This window comes from Dicentrarchus labrax, unplaced genomic scaffold (genome assembly GCF_905237075.1).
Source record: "Dicentrarchus labrax unplaced genomic scaffold, dlabrax2021, whole genome shotgun sequence".
Taxonomy (NCBI): domain Eukaryota; kingdom Metazoa; phylum Chordata; class Actinopteri; family Moronidae; genus Dicentrarchus; species Dicentrarchus labrax.
This window is the reverse complement of record NW_026136713.1, coordinates 11,295,630-11,317,791: the sequence shown is the minus strand read 5'-3', so window position 1 is coordinate 11,317,791 and position 22,162 is coordinate 11,295,630. Positions and strand designations below refer to the sequence as shown.

At 38.7% G+C, this 22,162-nt stretch overlaps 2 protein-coding genes across 5 annotated transcripts; both read left to right on the top strand.

Moving 5' to 3' along the window:
• Nucleotides 1–3,500: 3,500 nt before the first annotated feature.
• On the top strand, nucleotides 3,501–11,845 carry LOC127374322 (nucleolar and coiled-body phosphoprotein 1). 3 transcript variants are annotated; one of them, XM_051419498.1, is made up of 8 exons: nucleotides 3,501–3,662; nucleotides 6,991–7,052; nucleotides 7,126–7,175; nucleotides 7,262–7,320; nucleotides 7,427–7,577; nucleotides 9,276–10,547; nucleotides 10,631–10,740; nucleotides 10,893–11,845. In XM_051419498.1, the coding sequence occupies exons 1-8, from the start codon at nucleotides 3,639–3,641 to the stop codon at nucleotides 10,923–10,925; spliced, it is 1,761 nt and encodes a 586-aa protein (XP_051275458.1). In that variant the 5' UTR covers nucleotides 3,501–3,638; the 3' UTR covers nucleotides 10,926–11,845. The 3 variants fall into 3 exon arrangements, with proteins under 3 accessions (XP_051275458.1, XP_051275456.1, XP_051275457.1); XM_051419496.1 differs by lacking the exon at nucleotides 3,501–3,662 and adding an exon at nucleotides 5,240–5,505; XM_051419497.1 differs by lacking the exon at nucleotides 3,501–3,662 and adding an exon at nucleotides 5,241–5,496.
• Nucleotides 11,846–11,930: 85 nt separating this feature from the next.
• Nucleotides 11,931–21,734, top strand: tmco6 (transmembrane and coiled-coil domains 6). 2 transcript variants are annotated; one of them, XM_051419503.1, is made up of 21 exons: nucleotides 11,931–12,148; nucleotides 13,070–13,176; nucleotides 13,260–13,372; nucleotides 13,455–13,638; nucleotides 13,739–13,843; nucleotides 14,155–14,246; nucleotides 14,325–14,441; nucleotides 14,553–14,667; nucleotides 15,535–15,715; nucleotides 16,147–16,241; nucleotides 16,387–16,554; nucleotides 16,653–16,787; nucleotides 16,865–17,729; nucleotides 17,970–18,089; nucleotides 18,553–18,727; nucleotides 18,956–19,097; nucleotides 19,211–19,321; nucleotides 19,492–19,548; nucleotides 19,643–19,792; nucleotides 19,884–19,997; nucleotides 20,638–21,734. In XM_051419503.1, the coding sequence occupies exons 1-13, from the start codon at nucleotides 12,064–12,066 to the stop codon at nucleotides 16,880–16,882; spliced, it is 1,515 nt and encodes a 504-aa protein (XP_051275463.1). In that variant the 5' UTR covers nucleotides 11,931–12,063; the 3' UTR covers nucleotides 16,883–17,729; nucleotides 17,970–18,089; nucleotides 18,553–18,727; nucleotides 18,956–19,097; nucleotides 19,211–19,321; nucleotides 19,492–19,548; nucleotides 19,643–19,792; nucleotides 19,884–19,997; nucleotides 20,638–21,734. The 2 variants fall into 2 exon arrangements, with proteins under 2 accessions (XP_051275463.1, XP_051275462.1); XM_051419502.1 differs by having other exon boundaries at nucleotides 16,865–18,089.
• The last annotated feature ends 428 nt before the right edge of the window (nucleotides 21,735–22,162 follow it).

Here is a 22,162-nt window from a genome sequence, read left to right as displayed (position 1 = left end):
CATTCTTAGCCTTCTTCTGGGGAACCGTGAAATGCAATAATGAACTGAAAGGGAAGCAGAAACTGGGGGTGCTGCTGCTGCTGCCACTGCTGCTCTGTGTCGGTCGGCACCACATGTTGGCTTTGGCTAAAGGAAGAGGTGCTGTTACTGAATACTGCTGCTCCCCTTCACCATGAACACTACCCCCTTTCTAATCAACGCAGGCCTGCCAGTAAACCTGCACATTACTTCCCCTCTTACCCCAATTTTCTAATCTGAGTAAGACTTGATGGAGGTTTTCTTTCTTCCTGTGCGCCAACCTCAGAGCCAAAACCTTTACATCAATAGTGCTGTATTCAGCATGTCACCACTGACCATGTACAAAAGTACCTTTGTTTCTAGAGTTGTTCAACATCCCTTTTTCCATCTGTTATCATTTCGTCAACATCAGTTCGTCAGGGGTAATTTTAGGGCAAAAGATACTTTCTCTTTCTGTTCATTTTAGTTTAACTTTACAGGCTTCACTGATGTAAATGTCAAAAAATGCCATTAAAGGGCAGGCAGGAGTAACTACACAGAAGTTGAAAGAAAGGGGTTTAAAGTTTTCAGGCTGGCTTGTAAATGGTGTAACAGATAGAACAGTTATAATGCCTTCATTTTATACCTTTTAAGGTTCATTATTTTACCCCAAAAATAATTACCATAGAAACCCACATAAGTACCTAAAACTGCAGATGCATGAGTGAAGATACTGTAATCTGTTTAATGGATAATCTTCAGGGAACGTGAGGTGCCATGGACAATGTTCTTTCAGCTTTCATGTCCAAACTTACGGAAGCGTATTGCATTCACATGACAATTTATTTTTTTGTTTGTTTTTTGGAGAAATTGTTTGTGTTTTTCTGAGTACTTTTTTTTTTTTGTTTTCTGAGTAATTTTTTTCTGATTTTCTGAATATTTTTTTTGGAGTTTAGAGAGCATTTGATACAATAGACGCATTCATTCCTTTATTGAGAGCTCGATTTAACGGAAACAAACATAACCAGCTTGTTTAGTTCAATCAAGTTTTACTTCTGGGTTTCTGGGGATCTGGGTTTAAGACACTGGGAGATATGGTGCTATCCATTTGTCTCGTAAACCCAGAGCCCAAGTTGGAAAGTGTAGTGCAGCAATAGTCCTGTCTTTAAGTCATATAGATGGCATTATTATTAGTTTGTCGACTCTACGCAGGCATCTGAGGATTTTGCGGATGTTCAGAAGGAAAGCCCATTCAGATCAGCAATGTACGTTTTTTTTTTTCAAGTGAATGCAATACTGTTCCGTACAAACTAACAATATTGTTTAAGAAAATAAACGTATTTAACTTTAAACTTATTTTATTTCTCTTAAACCACACCACAAATCACGTGACTCAAAAGCTGAGATGGAAGATGATTGGATTAACTGCTTTGTCTAGTTATATGAAATTACGTTTTTTTTTTTACAGAATTCAGTTTTAATTTAGCTAAGGCTAACTTTCACTTGATGGGCCTAAAGCACTATTTGCATTAGCTGTGTAGTTGGCTGTTTCTCTAGTGCAATAAACTACTGTGATTTACTGACTTGGTCTGTTGCTCTGTTTTGTTGTTACTACTGATTTAAAAAGCTGTTTTTACAGATATCATACAACTGAATGAACTTTGTATATTACAACATATCTCAAAAAGTTTGATTCAAGTCTTAATGGACCTGTGTGTATGATTTAATGGCTTCTTGCAGTGTAGTTGCAGATTACAATGCCTTCGCCTCACTCTCCCGTTTCAAGCATTGGTTCATCCGTCCTGGGCTACTGTAGAAACATAGCAGTGCAAAACGCCACTCCCCCTCTAGATCAAAACGGCAAAACCACAATGCCAGTGATCAGACAATAAGTGTGCATTTGGGCGTGGGCCTCTCTCTCTACCAGCGGAAGTGGTTTCCTTGTAACATGTCAGCCTAAACAGCCTAAACCTCCACAACGACCACTGCAGTCAGTTGATCTGCAGTGCTGGAAATAAGCATGTGTTAATGAAAGTAAAGAGATTAAACAAGGTGAAGAGCATGATTTCAATCAATGTCACTCAGTGTCCACATATCATGCTGAACTAAGTGGGACCTCACAGGCGAGGCAGCATCCAGGTTTTTGGCTTCTGACTGAAGGTGTGTTTGATTTGGCTCTTACGGAGCCGCAGCAACACCTGGGCAGGAAGGCCAGACACAACACTTCATTATGAACCTCCAGCAAAGCCACCTGGAGCTGGATGGACATCTAACAGGGGACTGAATGAGCAGAAATCACTATGGGACTTTGTGCGTAGGTGTATTTGAAATTTCTTCAAAGGGTTCCTACGTTTTAATTAATAAACCAGTCATAATCTTTTAGAATGAGATATTAATACATCTTACTTAAAATGGTTTTACTACCGTCCAGAAAGGCGGCACTGACAGGTTGTGACACACTAAAGGTCCCCAGTAATAACAAATCTCACTGGCTGTAGTTGTAGGTAATTACGTGCAGAGTGAGCGCAGATGTGAGCCGCTAAACGTGTGGAATGTAAAGTAGATTTATTTCCTGTGAAACAGAGTGCCATTTACGAGGGTAACCTGTACAAATATCCCAGTCATTTTTACTGCCACATGTCATCAAAGCCAAGGGAAATGCTCTACAAATAATTAATAATTTTACCTCACTCTCACACATCAGTTATTAGTTCAATATACTGATATATTGTGATATTTATAGGAAATGTAGGCAGAGGAAATATTTAATTTCTGATTTCACAAATAGTTATTCTTCCATAAAACCTTGGTGGTCTGTCCCATCAACACTCCGAGAATGGGAGCTGAGTCAGCCTCATAGATGGTGAAATCAAGCTTGGTTAGACCCACTGAGCCCTGACGTTGAGTTTGGAATACACACTGCTTTCCTTTCCTGGTTTTGCTCCATGAATGGGACTCTTTCAGCCATTTGCTCCTGCTGACCCTCTCCTTACCCAGTACTCTCCTCTATAGTGTGACCCAAGGTCTCACCACCAGCTCTCTCAGATCCACTGCCTGGCAGCCTGGCAGCCCAGACGCCTTTCGTTTTCGGTTCCCAAACCAACTAGCCGGAAAAAGACACGCTTTTATCCAAAAACACCTGATTGATGGGAGCTTTCTGGCAACTTTTGAAAAGTTTCTGATTTGTCAATTTGACTGGAAAGCTTGTGGATCGTGTGGCTCTGTGGTTGAAGGATGTTTTTCCAACATGAAGAGATTAAAGAAGAAAGCTGAGTCAAGAAGCCGAGAGCCACAAGGGTAACAGCTGAAATGACAGCCAGAATGGACAAGAAGAGGTGGTTTATTTTAAGACTTGTGTCATTGTCATTTCCTTTAATATGAGCCAGTGGTCTATGGTGGCCTCCTCCTTTTGTTTCTCACCATTTAGTATGCGCTAACAGTCATCACTTCCTATATATGTGGGCTGGCTTTGCTGGCTATCCAGGATTGAAAGGCTCCAGATGATGTTGCCATTTAGACTAAGTACATTTACTCAAGTACTATACTAATGTTGAGGAACCTGTACTCAAGTATTTCAGAAAGCAATATTGTGATTTTGTGATTAACTGTAAATTAGTTACTTTGCAGATTGAAACACTGAAATGACAGGGTCTTTTCTGCTGCATGTGAGTACTTTTACTTTTGAAACTTTAAGTACATTTGGTTGATAATACTTTTAAACTTTCACTTGAGCTACTGAATGCAGGTGTTTTTATATAATTGAAACTTTTACTTGATTCTGGCAGCCCCTGTGGGACAAAAGCAGTAGTGTTTCCACCACCTTGTTTCATTGATTTCAAGGAGAATTGGACAGAATCCGACCTGGTGGCAGGCATTAAGAATAACTATAAAACTATAGAAATATCCAATCTTCTCTCTGATGATTTTGTGTGCTTTTATAGGTCCAGCTAAAAACTCCTTGTAGTAGGTTTGGGTTTGGGTAGTAGGTTTAATATCTCCTTAGTCACCTGTCATACTGTATGATTTCAGGGGATCAGTTTTATTTTGGGACAAACGGTTTCGAAGTTTTTTTTTTTAAATCTTTGAAATAAAAAGTAGATACAAAATTTCCAACAGAATAAAATGAAAATGATTGGGATTGACATTTTTATTTAAACTTGCTCTTTTGCCATGCCATCAGATCGGTTATTTGACTCAACTGTCTAAGCTTTTACTGGAGCCAGCGTGGCGGTTCTCAATTATGTAGAACCACCAGAAACCAAACAAGCGTCAGCAGAAAGTCTTGAAGAAACAACCTTGAGGCAGCTGCTTCAGGGAGTCTTCAAGACAGATCAGATCACTAATATGGTCTCCTCCAGTAAAGTCAGATTGCTCTGAGGAAAAATGTCCTATAAGAGTAGGTTAATCCAAATCATACAGGCCTTGACTGAATTAAGGGAGTGGCTCATCTGTTCACAGATGTTTCCTTCCTGTGACAGGACGTGCAACTGAGCTGTTATTGAGCTGAAATTAACCAAAATTGGAAAGTTACAGAAAAGAAAGAGATGGAAAGAGAACAGGTCTTTGACTGTTGTGTTGTCCAACTTAAAAAAGCAGATATATGTGAAATGTCCCACTGTAGAAGCAGAGTACACTGTGGATTACAGATACCAACTAGAAACTGCAAAGGACTCCAGGAAGACTTTTCTGCACAGTATTTTTCAGTCCGGCCCTGCATGGACCGATGACAGCCTGTGCCATGGCTGAATAGAGGCAGTTTAAACGATCACGTGCACAAAAGTTGGCAGGAATAGTGGGACTTATGTGACACTGGAAGACATCTTTACAATATACGAAAACACGTGGGCATCGGTGGATTACCGAGCAGGAGCCCAAAGGAAGACATCATCACCCGTCTGAGAACAGGACACATTAAATCATACACTCCATATCAGAGGCAAACACACATGTGGATATCCACTCATTGTAATAAACTGGAAAATGTCACACATGTATTAATAGACTGCAGCTAATATGGTCAAGAAAGGGGGGATTAGATGTTAGATTGGAGAATTTACTTGGAAAGAAATCATGGAATCATTTCTATATTTTTTTCTACATCTCCACACTCCAGTCCAGCAGGTGGCGATAATGCGCCTACAGGCTAGTTTACCAATCTTCATTAAAACCTGAAGAAGCAGCAGCGGCAGCCGAAGTAGTTTCACGTAAGTACTACGTCTCCCGTGGTGCATTGCAGCGGTAAAAAGAACGACATCCTGAGTTGAAAGTTCAATCTGCTCACATGCGTGTTTTAGAGGATTAGCCGTGACTCTATATGTCCGGTTTTAATATGAAATTACTTTTAGTCGTTACTGTTGCGTGTTTATCCGTCGGCTTCTTCGTGTGTCGAGTATGTCCGTGAACGCATCAAAGCACGAGCTGATCCAGCTGATCTACCGATATTTGAAGGAGCATGGTTTCCACTCAGCTGCAGATGAGCTACAGAGGCACAACCCACAGGTCAACACTGTGTGTACACACACACACACACACACACACACACACACACACACACGTATACTGACTGTAATATATAGTGACAGACAGATAGGAAGTGTTTGCAACAATGTTTCAGTTGCTGCACAGTAATGTTACAATTTGGGAAAAAGGCAACTGTGATCATTAACCTGCAAAGTTTACTTACCCTGTACATTAGCAGACTTTACTATTAGACGATCACCAGGGTGTGAACTACTACTCTTAATAATATATAATAGGACATGAGCTCCCCTGAAAACATGGTTTGTAAAGAATCTAAAATATTAACTTAATATTAACTTAACTTCTGTATCTTCATTACCATGGATCATGTGTTAATATGAGTTTTTATTGATGTCTAATTAATGCATGATGGTGATTTCTCATTAATGCACTTTAATAAACATATAAGTAGGCTATGCATGGTATTCTTGTGAACACCTTCGATTGCAATTTCATAAACATTCTCACTTTATTACTTTCTGTTTTGTAGTCAGCATCCTGTAAGTCACAGTCAGTAAAAAAAAAAAGTGAGCATCCCTGAGAGCCATTCAGTAGTTTGCACACTATCACTTACTGTGAAGTATACATTATATATACAAAACTCTTGTCACCCACTAAACTATCTTCCTGTTATCGCCATACTGAAGTTATGAGTCATGAAAAGCTAAAAGAATATATATATTTAGTGTAATTGACGTGCTTGCCTACACTCTTTCCTTGCTGACTCACACTTTTCTTTAAGTTGTTTTCAAACTGTTAGTTGTGTTTTTTCTCTGTAGTTTCTGTTCATTCACGTTCATTCATGTTCATTCATGGAGGAGCTGTTATTATCAGCCTAGCAACACCCAGTTGTGTCTCAAGTTTGATTCGAAGAAATGTTGATCTAAATAACAAATAGCTCAAAAATAATAAAGTTATTATAAGATTGTGTATTGTCCCAGACCATTGCTGCCCACAAATATTTTAAGTATTTAAATTATAGTAAAAAAAAAAATAATAATAATAAAAAATAATTGCCAGTGTATAACCAGGATATTATGTTAAACTGGATATTTTTAAAGATAGAACTATTGTTTTTTGATAGACTGAGCTGCCAGTGGTCTGTTTATTAGATCCATCCAGGTGTTAGTTAGTTTACACCCAGCAACGTCTAATCCCTCTGCAGTTTAGTGCAGCGGTTCCCAAACTCTTTGGGTTGGGGGTGGTTGGGCAGCAGGGGTAAACACTTCCACAATCTTTTGAGTGTCAAACACAGGTGTAATTAATGACATTATGAATTGCTGCATTGCATTAATTGGTTGAATGGAGGCATTATGATTGTGATTAGTTTCATGTGTGCTTGTCCTGCTATTTCACATGGGATTAAAGTTCTCTTGTGCTAGTAAGGCCATCAACATCAAAACTGTATAATCTTATGTCTTATATCTTATACCTAATAAACTGCCTAATTATGGGATGTTTTGATATCTGCAGGGGGAGACAAGCATATCTAACCCTAACTCCTCATTACTGGATATCTACAATTCCTGGTTAAAGTGAGTGTGATCTTTCTTGGATTTTGTTGGTAGTGATGACACGTGTGCTAAGTATTGTCTCTATTCCTCTCAGGGACTCGAAAAAGAAAAGGCAGCCTGACTCAGCCAAGACTCCAGCTAAGGGTATATGACGGTTTGTTTTTTTCTTACAACCTCAAATATGCAACATGGACAGGATCTAACACATTCTACCCACTTTTTATGTCCAGCGACGGCAAGGAAAAAGAAGGATAAACCTGCAAAAAAATCAGAAACACCAAAAACGAAGGTGAGTTTTTTTTATTTTGTTTTAATTTTTTAATGCAGAAGTTCAGCTACTGGTTCAAGGACCGGTCCTGGTTATTAAGTGGGCTGTTCATTCTTTTCTTTTTCAGTCTGTGCCAGCGAAAAGGAAAAAAAGTGAAGTTAAGTCTGCAAAAAATGCGAAGAAATCAAAGACCCAAACAACTGCTGGAGGAGATGATTCAGACTCTGACAGCAGTTTGGATGTAGAGAAATGGAAGAAACTGGTCCTGCAAATGACAGGTATGTGTGCGTGAAAGAAAGAGTGTGCAAGTATGCAAAAGATGAGGTGATGAGGAGAATCCCAGAAATATAAAGAAACAACAAACCATATTTTCCTTGTTACTCTGAGTGTTTTTTATCTGTCCGGATAGTTTTAGACTGATGGTTTTGAAGCCTAGAGTACTTTAGTGAGCACACTAGGGTTTAGAAGTGTTGTGAACAGCTTTATGGCACGATATATATTCTGCCAAAACACAACAAAGAAACTGTTTGCAGTGATAGCTGTGACTAACTAATTTCTTAAAGGTCCAGTATGTAACATTTTTGAGGATCTGATGGCAGAAACTGAATATAATTGTAGGAGCCTATGCTTTGTGCACAGGTTGTCTATAATAGCAGAGATGTTTTGGCCTCTATTTTCCAAAGAAGACAGAGCAAAGGAAATAAAAAGCCTAGATTTAGACTCTGATGACCTTCCCATTGATTTTGTTCAGTGTATGATCCTCTAGGATTTATTGCACCATTCATTTTCAATGGGAAATGCATCTTGCAATAGAAATACCATTTTTGTGATGCAATTGAAAATATGAATTGAATTTGTTACCATTAGAATGAGCTATTTTTATCTATAGAGTGAGTAGGTCTTCTTCTACAGAGGCCGCCATGTTGAACAGCCATATTTTACATTAGTTCACAGTGGACAAACCACTGAATCCTACACACTGGACCTTCAACACTTTCTGCTACTGCTAATATATATATATATATATATAAGAGAAAGCACTGACACAATTTAGATCATGCTTTGTTCCCAGGGTGGATTTGGTCTATAATAGCAGAGATGTTTTGGCCTTTATTCCCAAAGAAGACAGAGCAAAGGAAATAAAAAGCCTAGACTTAGACTCTGATGACCTTCTTATTGAAAACGCTCTTGGAATCCAGTGGTCAGTGAAGTTCACATTTCAGGTTTCACTGAAGAAACAAGATGCACTAGAAGAGGCATTTTGTCTGTTGTAAGTTCAGTGTATGATCCTCTAGGATTTATTGCACCATTCATTTTCAATGCGAAGCGAATTTTGCAAGAGCAATTCAGCATAAGTAGTTGTGTTAAACCACCAAACTTTGGCAAGATAAAATTGTACCATTGTGGTGATGCAAGTGAAAATATAAATGGTTGTGTTCTTGTTACCTTAAAATGAGCCGGTTTTATCTACAGAGCAACAGGTCTTCTTCTACAGAGGCCGCCATGTTGAACTGCCATGTTTTACATTAATCCACAATGGACAAACCACTGAATCCTACACACTGGACCTTCAACACTTTCTGCTACTGCTAATAGATATATATGATACCATTTAGAGATCAGATATAAGACTCCAAGTTAGGAGTGTTGGAGGTTTTCACATTGGAGCAGACAGAGTGACGGCTGGAGATGTGGGTGGAGAAAGTAAAGAGGATTGGAAAATGCTGGAAATGTTGGGAGATGAAAAGAGAGGGAGAGCTGGGTCCTTTCACTTAAAGTGAGAAAGACAGCCACCAGGCAGGACAGCACCACCCATGATGAACAACCTCACCATGGAAAACAGTGATTTCACACAAACAGAGCTATGTACAGTAGCTGTGTGGTTGCCATTGATGTTTTGTTTTTCTTTTAAATGTTTGTGCCACCGAGCCAGCCATGTTTGTTCAGCGTCTTCACCGTGTTTACTCTGTTCACAGAGGCTGACGTAGCCAAGATGGACACCATCGACGCTCTGGACTCCTCTGCACCGCAGCCCGCGAAAAAAAGAGTGAGGAAACCCCGGGCTAAGCCTGCCGCAAAAACAGACACTCCTGTTAAACAGAAAAGGGCAACGGCTGCAAAGAAAGGAAAAGTGGAGGAAACACCAACAAAGACTGGTAGACCTAAGAAGAGCATGCCAGAAAAGACGGCACCTGTGATCTCCTCAGCCACCCCGAGCCAAGAGCAAAACATCAACCCTGTAGAGGAAATACCAGCTGCAGCCACTGTCTCCCCATCAAAACAGACACCAACGAAAGAGAAAAGGAAAGCTGTGACTCCCAGTGAAGACAAAACTGATGAGACGTCGTCCGAGCCCAAGAAGAAGAAGAAGAAAAAGGAGACAACTGAAGAGAAAGTGGAAGAGAGCACAAATGAGACTGGTGATGTTGGAAAAGGCAAAGAGGAAAAGAAAAAAACAAAAGGGTCAAAAGTAGATGGGAAACAGAATGAGACTGAAGAAGAAATGATGGAGAAAAACAACATCGGTAACGTTGATAACGAAGATATTACAGAGCCAATAGTGCCCGAAAAGAAATCCAAGAAGAAGGAAAAGGATAAAACTGATGGTGAGGAAAATTCAGAGCAGATAGTGGAGGAAAAGAAAGTAAAGAAGAAAAAGAAAGCTGACAGCGAGGAAAAATCAGAGCAGAAATTTGAAGAAGACAAGGAAGATTCAGCAGAGCAGATAGCTGAAAACGTAACAGAAAATACAGAGCCAGTAGTTGAGGGAAAGAAATCAAAGAAAAAGAAAAAGGAGAAAACTTGTGGTGAAGAAAATTCCGAGCAAACAGCTGAAGAAAAGAAAGTAAAGAAGGAAAAAAAGACCGCTGATGGTGAGGAAAATCCAGAGCAGGTGGCTGAACCGGTCAAAGAAAATACAGAGCCGATAGTTGAAGAAAAGAAAGCAAAGAAAAAGAAAAAGGAGAAAACTGATTGTGAGGAAAGTTCAGAGGAAACAGTAAAAGAAAAGAAAAAGAAAAAAAAGGACAAAGCCAATCATAATGAGGAGACGTCGGAGCAGGTGGAAGAAAACGCGACGACAAATAAACCCGAGGGCAGCGACGGAGAAGAAAAGCCGGAGCAGGTTACTGAAGTGAAGAAGAAGAAGAAAAAAAAGAACTCATCATTGAAAAATGATTCAGTTGATACAGAACCACTACCTCCACCCGACCTCGACACACCGAGTCCTCAGACAGAGAAGAAGAAAAGTGAGTAGATAAGTAACACCAGACGTGAACAAAATGTGTTTTTGTGAGCATTTATAAATGTTGGTCATTTGTCTTTCTCTCAGAGAAAAGCAAGTTGAAATCTGATGACAGCTCAGAAACATCAGCAGTTTCTGTCCAAGACGCCGCAGCAGCAGAAACCCTCCAAACACCCTCAAGGGACACCCAGAAAAAGGTGTCGCAGCACTGTACTCTCAACAAGTTCAAATTCTCACAGAGCGATCATGTCACTGTTGTCAGTTCAGAGTAGCGTGTTATTCATTTTAGTGCGAGAGGATCATTGATAAGTAATCATAAGTTTACTAATCCTTCTGTAATTCTCCACAGAAAAAGAAATCCTCCAAGAGCACTGAGTCATGAAGACGCAGAACCAAAGGATGAAGACAACGCATCCTTTTCCATCCGATTTCGAATCATATTTTAATGGTTAAAAAGATCGCTTAAAACTGTAAAGAGAAAATTACTTTTTTATTTTGGTACTTTTTTCAACTTTTTCATTTGTTTTATGTTTTTACTCTTTTACTATGCCACAACTGTTATTTTTTTGTTTTATATGATATTGCCATTTTAATGGCATGAATATGTTAAAGGGATTTATTACCTGTTTGATGGAATGGATGATCCCTCTCATGATATGTCATCTAGTCTTTTTTCATCAGTCATTGATTGAACCAAATAATGTCTCTCTTGAACACATTTCAAATTTCATAAACACTTACAGTCTCAGGAATTCTTCCCATGATAGTCCGACATCTTAAAGGTCCAGTGTGTAAGAGTTTTGGCATCTAGCGGTGTAGTTGTAGATTTACTCCCTTGCTTCATCAACCCTTTCCAAGTGCAAACTACTATGGTTCACTCTACTATGGTAGAGCCAGTGTTTGTCCATTCTGAGCTACTGTAGAAACATCTATAGATAAAAACTCATTCTATGGTAACAAAAACTCATTTTCAGCAGATTATAGAGCAATTAAAACATTAGCGTTAATATAGTATAGTATTCTGCTATTAGAGCCTTATAAATGTTACACACTGGACCTTTATTTGTTTTCAGTATACGCCTCCGAACTCCGCTCTTCTGGAGAAAAAAAAACAAATAGTTTTATATTTATTCAAAAAATAATGGAAAACAGTTTTAAAAGCCTATTTTGGCATTGGGTTACAGTCCTATGGTTGTGAAAATCATGTTTTTTTAAACAAAAGTTTTAAATGTTTGATAAAGATTTCCTATATGCATTGTAAATTGTGCTTTTAATACAAATTAAACCATAGTTTTTTGTAAATGCTCCCTGTCTTTTAAGTTGATGGTTGTGTTGTCAGACCGGATGTGTCCCATAGACGGCGCTGCAGTAGCTGGCTGCGGTCGGACAAAAACCACCGAAGAACACTTTCAACATGGGTCAAGCCCATTGACAGTATCCACAGCGACGTCTCCCACTGAGAAACAAGCACCCAGCGATTAGCGAAGAGTTTGAACTGTTATTGACCTTAAATTATCTAAATGTGGAGGTTAAACAAAGTTCGCCACAAAGCTGCGCGACAGGGCGACAGCGAGCTCCGGTTGAAGCGGCGAGAGCGCGAGAAAGGTGAGTTGTTCGAACGTTAAAATTCGAATATGGAGTGTTTACATCGAACTTTAGCGTGTCTTATTAACGTATTGTAACGGCTGTTAACGGCTGTTTGGGGAGAAACAGTTTACAGTTAATTTACAAGAGAAATAACGACACCTAACCTCTGTTTGTTTATTTGTTAGGATCCCTGTTAGCTGTGCCCTGAAGCAGCATATATTCAACAATAACAACTGATAAACTGTAACGTTACAATGAACCAACGTTTGTGTAAAAACGAGCGATTAGGATGAGTTTTGATCTGATTATTTATTGATCAGAGATTAGTTTTCCTGATATTTTTATACAAGTATTATTAGTGAAGGTTGGGAACCGCCGCCCTAAAGCACAGCTAGTCTTCAATTTAACTTGGCTTCATACATTAATGTCAAATAATGTAACTAGCCAGCTTAGATAACAAATATAATATACCAGTCACCTAAAAAATGCATCCAGTTGACCTAACGTTACCTATCAAATCACACTAACTAACGTTATGTCTTCATTTAGCTAACTTCATTTAATGTTTCTTAACCCCATAAACAAGATGTGAGAGGCTCCTGTGTAGTTAATTGGATAAAGATTTAAATTAACAAGCATGCAGTCTAAATCTACTCAGAGCAACCTGACTTCATTCAGTGCAGAGACATCGACCTTTTTCTTTTGTAACATTTTAATATAAAATAATAGTGTTATGGTCTCTAAGAAATACAATCCGTGTAATGTTACACAAGTTGATACCATGGGGCCATTGAGTTTTATAATATTTAAGACAACAACATAATCTCATTTACATAATCATAGGAAAAAATGAATAAGTTGATATATAGTTATGATATCTAGTTAAGTAGACAGGCTACTCTCAGAAGTGATGTGATATTTTTCTGTGACCCGCCATAGCACTGAGACAGGCCCGCAGAGACAGACAGCTTGTGAGCAAGAGACTCCTGCTGAATGAAGATGAGGACCAGCCGGAGGTCACCATGGACACTAACTCAGGGGAACAGGTGAGACAGACGTTGAGATAGGTCGTGTTTTGGCAGGTCTTCATGTAAAACATACCACCTGAATATGCTCATCATTCCCCCAGGACGTGGTCAGTTTGTTCCACAAACTTCAACACACCGGGCCGGAGAGGGAGGCCCACCTGAAAGCCTTGAGTAAAGCTCTCCGCGACCCATCGGCACAGCTCACCTTCATCAAGTACGGTGGAAACGTGGAATTTAAATAACGTTATAGCTATTTGTATCTCTGATTCTCATGTATGAATCTGTCTTCCTTCTAGGCAGGAGAATAGCATGCATCTTCTGGTTGGTCTCCTCACCGGCTCCAATGCTACGTGCCGTCTGCAGGCCGTTCGGTGTCTTCATGAGCTGTCTCACTCTGCCCACACCAATGTGGCACCGGCCTGTCTGCCTGCCACCCCTTACCTGCTCACCTATCTGTCTGGCCAGAGCACCAAGTTCACTGTGAATACCCACTCATACCAGGCAGTGTTCATTATTATCCCCCAATTATCCAGGAGATGTTTTGACTTTCCATTTGTGTGTATGTTCCATGTGTCTGCAGGAGCTGTGTCTCTACACACTGGGTAACTTATGTCCAGACAGTGATGTTGTAAAAGAGAAACTCCTGGCCCAGGGAATCATACCAGCTCTGGCCAGCTGTATAGAGGTAAAGATTAACACCCAAGCTACACCAACACCTTTGCCTTGTTGATATGTCAGTAGATCTTTATTAAATCATTTAGAAACTGAATCACATTCTAATTTCTCACATAACCTTAAACTGGTGCTAAAGAGGTTGTCCACACTTAAACATGTGTTTTGAGTTATAAACTAAATTATATGACTGTACTGTGATGAAACACATCAGTGCTGTTGACACTCTTACCAAATTTAACTGGCATTTCATAGATTGAAAGTGGCCCCGAACCTTGTAGGTAATATTAACATGTCTCTCTTGGTGTTTCTGTCTGTGTCCAGAACCAGAGACATAACCTTGCGGTGGTGGAAGCTGTGGGCTTCACCCTCTCTCAGCTTCTCCAGTCCAAAGATGCAGCAGATAAAATAATCCCGTAAGCACTCTGATGACACCAGTTCATTCTCCTATGAAACACTGTTAGTTATATAATATTCTTCATCTGTGTCTGCAGGATGATCCTGGCCTCCAGCTTACCTTCACACTTGTTATCAGTCCTGACTCCTGACCCAAAGTTTGGCCTGGCACCTGCCATAGAGTGTGCATGGTGTCTGCACTACCTCACATGCAGGTGAGAGCTGAAGGGTATCCTCAGCAGGTGTCAGAAGTCTGTTATATTTACTTGTGCTTCATGTATCTTAGTAATAGATGATATGCTTTCTGTCTTTGTCTCACTACATAGCATTGAGGATAACACAGTGCTGTTGTCTCGTGGGGCTCTGTTGAAGTGCAGTTCACTGTTAGTGTCACTAGGTGGCGCTGTGGCAGAGGGAAACAAAGAAGAAGGAATGGAGCTGGTAAGGACATAAATGGATCAAATACAGTATTTCATTATGTTTTTTTGCTTTTTCACTCTCTTGGTTTTTTGTTGTTGTTTTCAATTGAATTTTTTCCATTTTAAAACAAATCACATATATGAGAAAGAAATGTAAAGATATAGAGTTAAATCATGATACAAATATGTGACATAAAATGAATCGTATGATAGTGATAGTCTTTTTAAACAGCAGAGGGCGCTATTTATTGTTGACTTTGCTTGTTCAGCTTCCTTTGTCACTCATGTCAGTAGCTGTATCAAGCCAGAAAGACATCACATTTAAGATAGAAAAGGGAATATGCATCATCTTGTATCTAAGAATTTAAAAAAGTATTCTATAATTTGATAAACAAATGTAAGAGAAAATATATTTTGTAGATTTTTGTCTGAGAAATAATAATTTATCTTCAATCTCTTTTATTATTATTATTGTTATTATTATTATTTTTTAAATCATGAGAAAAGTATTGTTTAATCCCTAATTCTAACCTTCTAAAACCTTGTTGGTGTCAGATTATATCAGCATGGAATGATCTTGAAACATGTTTGAGATGATCCATCACAGTGAACTGTTTATGCTTTAATTTATTTTGGTGGTGTGGTGCTATATTACCTCTAATGATGATAAAATAATACAATTTAAGATGAGAAAGTAGCCCTACTCACTCACTGATGATTTACTTATCTAAAGGAATCATTGATTTTTATACTGAAAAGCAGGAGGCAAAGTAAATCAACCACAATTTAAAGTATACACCATTTGTAATCTTTAGGCTGAAAGTATAAAAAATAACCAGTATGGTATTTTAACTGACATGAAGATTTACAATGTGCTCTTCCTCTCTAGCTCATCTGTCCTCTGCTGAGGTGTGTGGGAAACCTCCTGTCCTCCTGCCCAGTTGAAACCCTGAACTCTCAAGTGGGTGATGTCGGTATCGTGGTTGCTCTGTGTGCACTCCTTCAGGCCTACTTACAGACCCAGCCAGCTTTGGCCAGAGAGAGTGCCTGGGTCCTCAACAACCTCACAGGTTCGAATAATAGACATACTTCTGCACTTATTGTGGTCTTTAAACTGTGTAAACTGGGATTTCTGTTTCACATGTTCTCTGGGTTCAGGAACAGAGTGGGTTTAGGGACAACTGTAAGCACACAAAGTAATATTTTACACCTGAGCAATGTTGATATTTCATGATATATGATGAGTTTAGTTTGGATTCTATTTTCAGTAACAAGCCACCTGGAACCTGTTGAACAAAACTGAATAATTGTTACAATTACAATACACACCTGATTCAAATGATAAATTAAATGTATGTGGGTGGTTCATTTTACTGCATATGAAATTGTGGAGGTGGTGGGAACTCCTTCTGTACTAGGAATTGAGAATTTACATTGAGGATTGATATTTGGATTGATTTGATATATTTATTTGGAGTTTGTTCTAATCTTACTGCCACAGCTTATTCCAGTGCTTTGTGCTCTGCTCTGCTGACTCTGAACTTGATCCCTGGACTGATCCAGCTCCTTCCTTTCTCTCAAGGAATCAATACCATGGTCTGTACAAGTTTTTATTTTTATATTATTGCCTTCATAGAGTATTTAACTATCATTGTAGCTCTATAATGATGAACTATGTTCTTTGGCTCCTTCAGTCCACAATGTTACACTCCGTCTCACTGGTCCTTCTCATTATACTCAGATCCTGAGGGTTTTAGCAAATATTGCCCACAAGAAAAAGGAGTTCTGTGTCCAGCTGGCTCATCTTGGATTGCTGTCTGCACTCTGTGCCACACTGAAAATGGCCGACCAAGAGATGGTGACCCTGAGTATGGATGTCCTGTTCATGCTGGTAGTTAGTGGTCCACAGGTAAACTGGTGAAACCTTTTAAACTATGATGCTGCCCGTTAGGACTAACCCAAGTAGAGAATGATTAGCAGTTTTTACCAGTTATTCCATCCCTTTAGGTGGCAGAGGAGTTTGTAAGGCAAGGCGGAGTTTCACTGTTAGAAGCCATTCAGTACAACAGCGAAGGAGAGATCAGACGAAGAGCAACGCATCTCCTGGAGCACCACCTTCTGTCCTACTCATCCTATTGCTCGGTAAAGATTTGGTTGTTTTGTTGGGTGAATCTGTACTAGTTCTGAAGTTAAAATACTAATTATTTGTTATGTTGCAGGACACCCCATGTTCCTGAACCAACAAGCACCTGACAAATCACTGGTACCTCGAGGACACACCTGAAAATACGAGACTTCTTGTTTACATTTTGCAATCTGTGTAATGGACAAACAATGTTGGTATATTTAAAGTAATTTTTGATACCTTTTTAAACACAAACTACTGGTATTTTGACCACCATCTTCATTGTTGTTATCCATGTAGGTATTTTTAATATAATATATTTTTTTAATACCTGAGACCTGAGAGAGTCTTTACACTCATTCACCAATGTCACAAACTTTCTTTCTGTTGCTTATTGTGACACCATCAGTTGAGAGACTGAAGAAGACTGATGTATTTTTGATCATCAAAGTCTGAAACTTGAACACCTAGAGGGTTTACATGACTGTAAATAGTATAAAGTATTTATCGTATCATGCCCATAATGCAATGTTATTAATGACTGTATATTCATCAAATGAATTGATATCACCTTAAAACTGTTTTTTGAGAGTAAGATCTTCTCTAGATAACGTTATTAAAGTTTTTGCAAAAAATTTTATTGGTTTTGTAACATAACCGCCCTACGGCTGAATAATGCAACGATGTACAAAAACATCACATAGATGCCAGATCAGGCCACCACTTCCTCCTTCCCACCACCAACCACCCGCTTCAGGTCCGGCCACTAATTTCTTGTGTAAATACTAAAATGAATATGAACGGAGTATTATGTTGACAACTAGAGTCACACATTATCCTTCATTTGGTCTATATTACACTAATTTATCCATCTAGCAAATGTAGGTGGTTGTTCATCCTTCCATCACATGGCTATCCGATTGTTGTCAGTGATAACAGCATTTCTCTTCAGTTCCAAGGTATTGATTTTTGTCATATGTCACCTAGTAGGGTTGCTCTTGCTTCTGTGGGGATGATTATTCTGTGGTTGGATAGAGATCTAATGAATGTAGAAGATTGCAGGCCCAGAAAATAGCTAAATATGTTATCAGTGTTTCTATTCCAGTTCCAGATGTTGTGTTATGTGCAGCCTGTCATGGTTTATAGGGGTAATATGTGCTATTAATGAGATTGTATTGTGTAATTTTATCTCTTGTGAGAAACACTAACTACCAGTACACAGTGCTCCCAGTTCCACTTCCTCAAAATTGCACTCAGGAGCTTCTTTTCCGTTCGAGTGAGATCGGGGTAAAGCTATTAATTCGACCCAAAAAAAAAAGGTTAGTCATTACATCTCTTATGTTCCTCTTTTTTAATAATGGTGAGTAGTTAAGGAAGAATGTATTTTGCATCTAATGTGGAATTGTAGGTCCTATAGGTGATGGGGACTGGGCTCCACTGAAACATAGTGACTCATTTGAACCAGCAACTATTCTGATAAGTGATCATTATAATCAATTTATTTGGCAGATTGATTGATAATGAAACAAATTTAAATCAAGTTTCAACCTGAGTGCATCATAATGCATACATTCAAAGTCCAGATTTTACTTTTAGTTTAAATAAATATGGTTGGATAATGTTTGTTAAATGAAAAAAGTGTAGAGTGAATTAACATCACAGAGCTGAGATTTATTAGATACTAGGTGGACAGTTCTGTTGTGTTGAAATTTCCAAATTCTACTGTTTCATTTTAACATTTGACATTGTTGTGCAATGTGATTATCTGTCTCTGGATTTCAGGGGAATGTGAATTTGACTGTGTGGACTGTACTGAGGAACTGCAAGTGTTCAGCTCCTCCCCCTATTGAAAAAAGGAAAAAGCTACTCTCAAATTACCCCACTTCCTCTGACGACCCACTACATTCCCTTTCCGTTATCATTCACACTGCTTCTCTACATGAAAAACTAGAACAAGGTGGGTCAATTCAGGTTTTTGAATAATATATCACTGCATTCTTTAAGGCTGCTTTTATAATCTTGCATGCAGCGTGCATCTGGAGTAATTCTGCTACGCCACAAATAGTCTGTCTCTTTAAATCTGCTTAGCAGTCTCAAAATACCGTCTGTGCTGTGGAAGGGGAGAGTTTACATGTGGTTTGATTAATTCTTGTTCTCTCCTCACACAACTAAACACATCGTATAGTGTACTGGCCATGGAGGGTGCTGAGTCAACAACTAGGGAGAAAACAACAGGAAAGGATGGGAAAAAGGCTGTGGATCAATTGATGCTGATGTCCAGCAAGCCTCTGCATCGCTTTGTCCAAAAAGAGCCCAGAGCTCTTGGGGTAACACAGCAAAATAACAGCCATAAGTAATAAATAAGTGTATAGAAATAGACATATACATAAAGAGCTGTACGGACAGTACTTTAACACACACTTCCTCTTCTCCCTCCCAGATTGCCATTGTGATCTTCGGGTGTGCAGAGGTCCTGATGGGCTTTTCTTTGGTCAGTGAAGGTGTGCCAACGTCTGGTAAAATCTACATTCCCTTCTGGCAGGGACTTCTGGTACATAACATTTGATTTGTTAGCAGTTGATTTTATCACATTCTGCAATATAATCTTTATCAAATTGCTGACTCGACTAAATGACTTGACTACAGAGACATGACGTGTGAACAAGGCTGGATAAGTAATATACTGTGGTAATCTTTTTTTTTCATCTGCTTTTTTAAAAGTTTCTTGTCAGTGGTAACCTGTCTATCTACACTGAGATGCACCCATCCAAGAAGATGGTAGGTATATTGTGGTTTTATCTTTTTTAGTCACCCTTAATCTTCATTTCGTTATTGATAACTCATCTAATCTTGTGGGACTTATCTCTCCCAGGTGACTGTGTGTTTGGCCATGTATGTGGTTTCCCTCTTGGGAATCGCAGTCTCTGTTGGCTACAGAATATTCTGCCTCTCCACTATTAACTACTTAAGGTACAGGGCGAAGTGGGTGGATGAAGACAGGGACTGGGCCTCACAGAGAGCGGTGAGTTGCAGCATACATTTGTTAGACTGAATGGAAGACATGCACATTGTTACAGTATATGCGTAACTTTTCTCTTTCACTCTTGTTTTAGGAGCAGCTTTTTGGTGTCGAAAGCATATTGTTCACTTTCTCTCTGTGTGTGTCAGTGCTTCTCATCTTCTTGTGCGTCATCGCACGGTTAGCTCTGAAGTCCACAAACACTCAGGTAAAACATTTTCCCTTTTTTTCTTATAATTGTCTTATTTAAATTCATGCTTTACACCATGAGGTTTTGCTAACAATCTCTTGTCAACAAATATATATCATAAAACTTGATGTATAAGATAGTATACTGTCCCATGATGGTCTCAATCTAACATGACATCAGTATCAGTGCATATACAAAACATATGAGCAAGATATGAGACACATGGACAGTCATATCACATTCATTCACCTTACATATAACACATATACCCATCCCCTCTTCAAAAATCATCCCATCATTTCTTTCCATATCTGTAAAGTAGGGGCCTGTGGTTTCTTCCAGGGTTTTAAAATTAACTTTGTGTACACAAGGGAGGGGAACATAATGTGCCATCCCACAGATATTTTATCACAGGATGTAACAGGATATTTTTATAACATTCTGCAAATTAAAGCTGCAAATTGAATATTTTGTTTTACAAGGAATAAATAACCATTCTTGGATTTCTTCCACACTTTGTTCACTTCTGTACGAACCCGAATGAATGCAAAAGAGAGTCGTGAGAGACATATTTCACATACACAGCTGTGTGTCAGTCATCACTTTACTGTTTTCTTGTTGTCCTCTTCCCTAACAACCCGCTCCGTATCTTCAACAGGTCATTGTCCAGCACATACCGGCACCACGGAATGACACAACATCAAACTAAAATCAACCTTTCTGAAGCATTGTTCTACAATCACTAACACTGGTTTGCTTGCAGCACTCCTCTTCTGTGAAAGAAATATGTGAGAATCCTGTGCAGTATATTGCACGTGAATGTTACTCCACTTAGAGGCAGTAGCCCAATAACCCCACCGCAGCTTTTTTAAGTTACCTACAGCTACCGTATGTGTAATGCTGAATACATTTATTTTACATGCACTTATAAGGGAAGATCTTAACCACTAATTTATCTAGCAATGTTTGTTACTGTATGGGTCAGTAAACATGTTACATTACTTTGAATTAAAGCCTCAAGATGAACAGATCTTACATGGTATTGATAACTATCAATAGAGTCAACTGATTAACTCTGTGGTAATGTTATATCGCCTAATCTTATGTATATTGTACCAACAATAATATACAGTGTTGTTAGTTAACACTGGTAAAGTCAGACCGAAGCACATGCTTCTATATTTACATTAAAATAAATCAGAAGTACATTTTCTTTCTGTTCCACAACACCCCAACCCAGAAAAAGTCTAACCATAAGTTGAATAACCACTCAGTTTATATTTTAATTATATATTGTGGTCACTTACTGTTACCCCATAAACCCTTATGTCTGTACATTATCTGCATTATTACAGTATGTGCAGTGTTGGCATAGTTTAGACTCTACTTGCAGCTTTTGAGAATCACTGTGAACCTCTGTATACACTCTGTATCCACCTGCGACTGTAACTTTACAGACGTTTAAAAGAAGTGACAGTATATTTGAATACATTTGGGTTTTTATAGTGACATCCATGCAGCATATTTTTCTAAGCTTGTGACTTGATGTGTATGTTTTTGTAGTTCAGTATTTTCATCTACATGACTGATATGAACAGCCTGCTTGTAAACCTGTTGCCATGTATTTTGTGAATGTGTGAAAAAGACAGTCCCTGGACAGGGAAACATTTTTCAAGGGATTAGCTTTAGCTTTTAGCTATATAGTGCAATAAATGTAATGTGTATTGTCTTGTTAAATAAACATTTTAAAATAAATGATGCTCAGATTGTTGACATATTACACACAAATCTATGTGCACTAACACACACTCTGTAAGTCAAACCTCACACACACTGCATTATAAATTATTGTTAGTTACATATAGAAGACAAAAATACCAAATTGAAGGCCACCATTAATTAGGTTAAAATGTGTATAATTGAATAGCTTTGATCACAGATGAACAATGAATATTTTTGTTAAACTGATTAGCATCAGAACATTTCTTGCTTTGGCTCATGAAAATTACCCTGTTGTAATCTGTTACATTTTGGTTCTGGAGCAACTCCCTTGATCAGCGGGACTGTGTCTTTAAATGTGTCAGTATCTCCCCATGACTGTTGCGCAATCAGATTGGCAACATCCTAACTGTTTTTCCCTCCAGTCTTTGTTTCATGAAGTAAGCATGCGTTTGCTCTACTCA

Bases quoted from the DNA above. Each gene is read 5' to 3' on its own strand.
- LOC127374322 (XM_051419496.1), top strand. From the start codon at position 5,389: ATGTCCGTGAACGCATCAAAGCACGAGCTGATCCAGCTGATCTACCGA. The intron at 7,053-7,125 runs GTGAGTGTGATC...TATTCCTCTCAG, and splicing joins ATCTACAATTCCTGGTTAAA to GGACTCGAAAAAGAAAAGGC. The intron at 7,578-9,275 runs GTATGTGTGCGT...CTCTGTTCACAG, and splicing joins ACTGGTCCTGCAAATGACAG to AGGCTGACGTAGCCAAGATG.
- tmco6 (XM_051419503.1), top strand. From the start codon at position 12,064: ATGTGGAGGTTAAACAAAGTTCGCCACAAAGCTGCGCGACAGGGCGAC. The intron at 15,716-16,146 runs GTTCGAATAATA...TTACTGCCACAG, and splicing joins GGTCCTCAACAACCTCACAG to CTTATTCCAGTGCTTTGTGC. The intron at 16,242-16,386 runs GTCTGTACAAGT...CATTATACTCAG, and splicing joins CTCAAGGAATCAATACCATG to ATCCTGAGGGTTTTAGCAAA.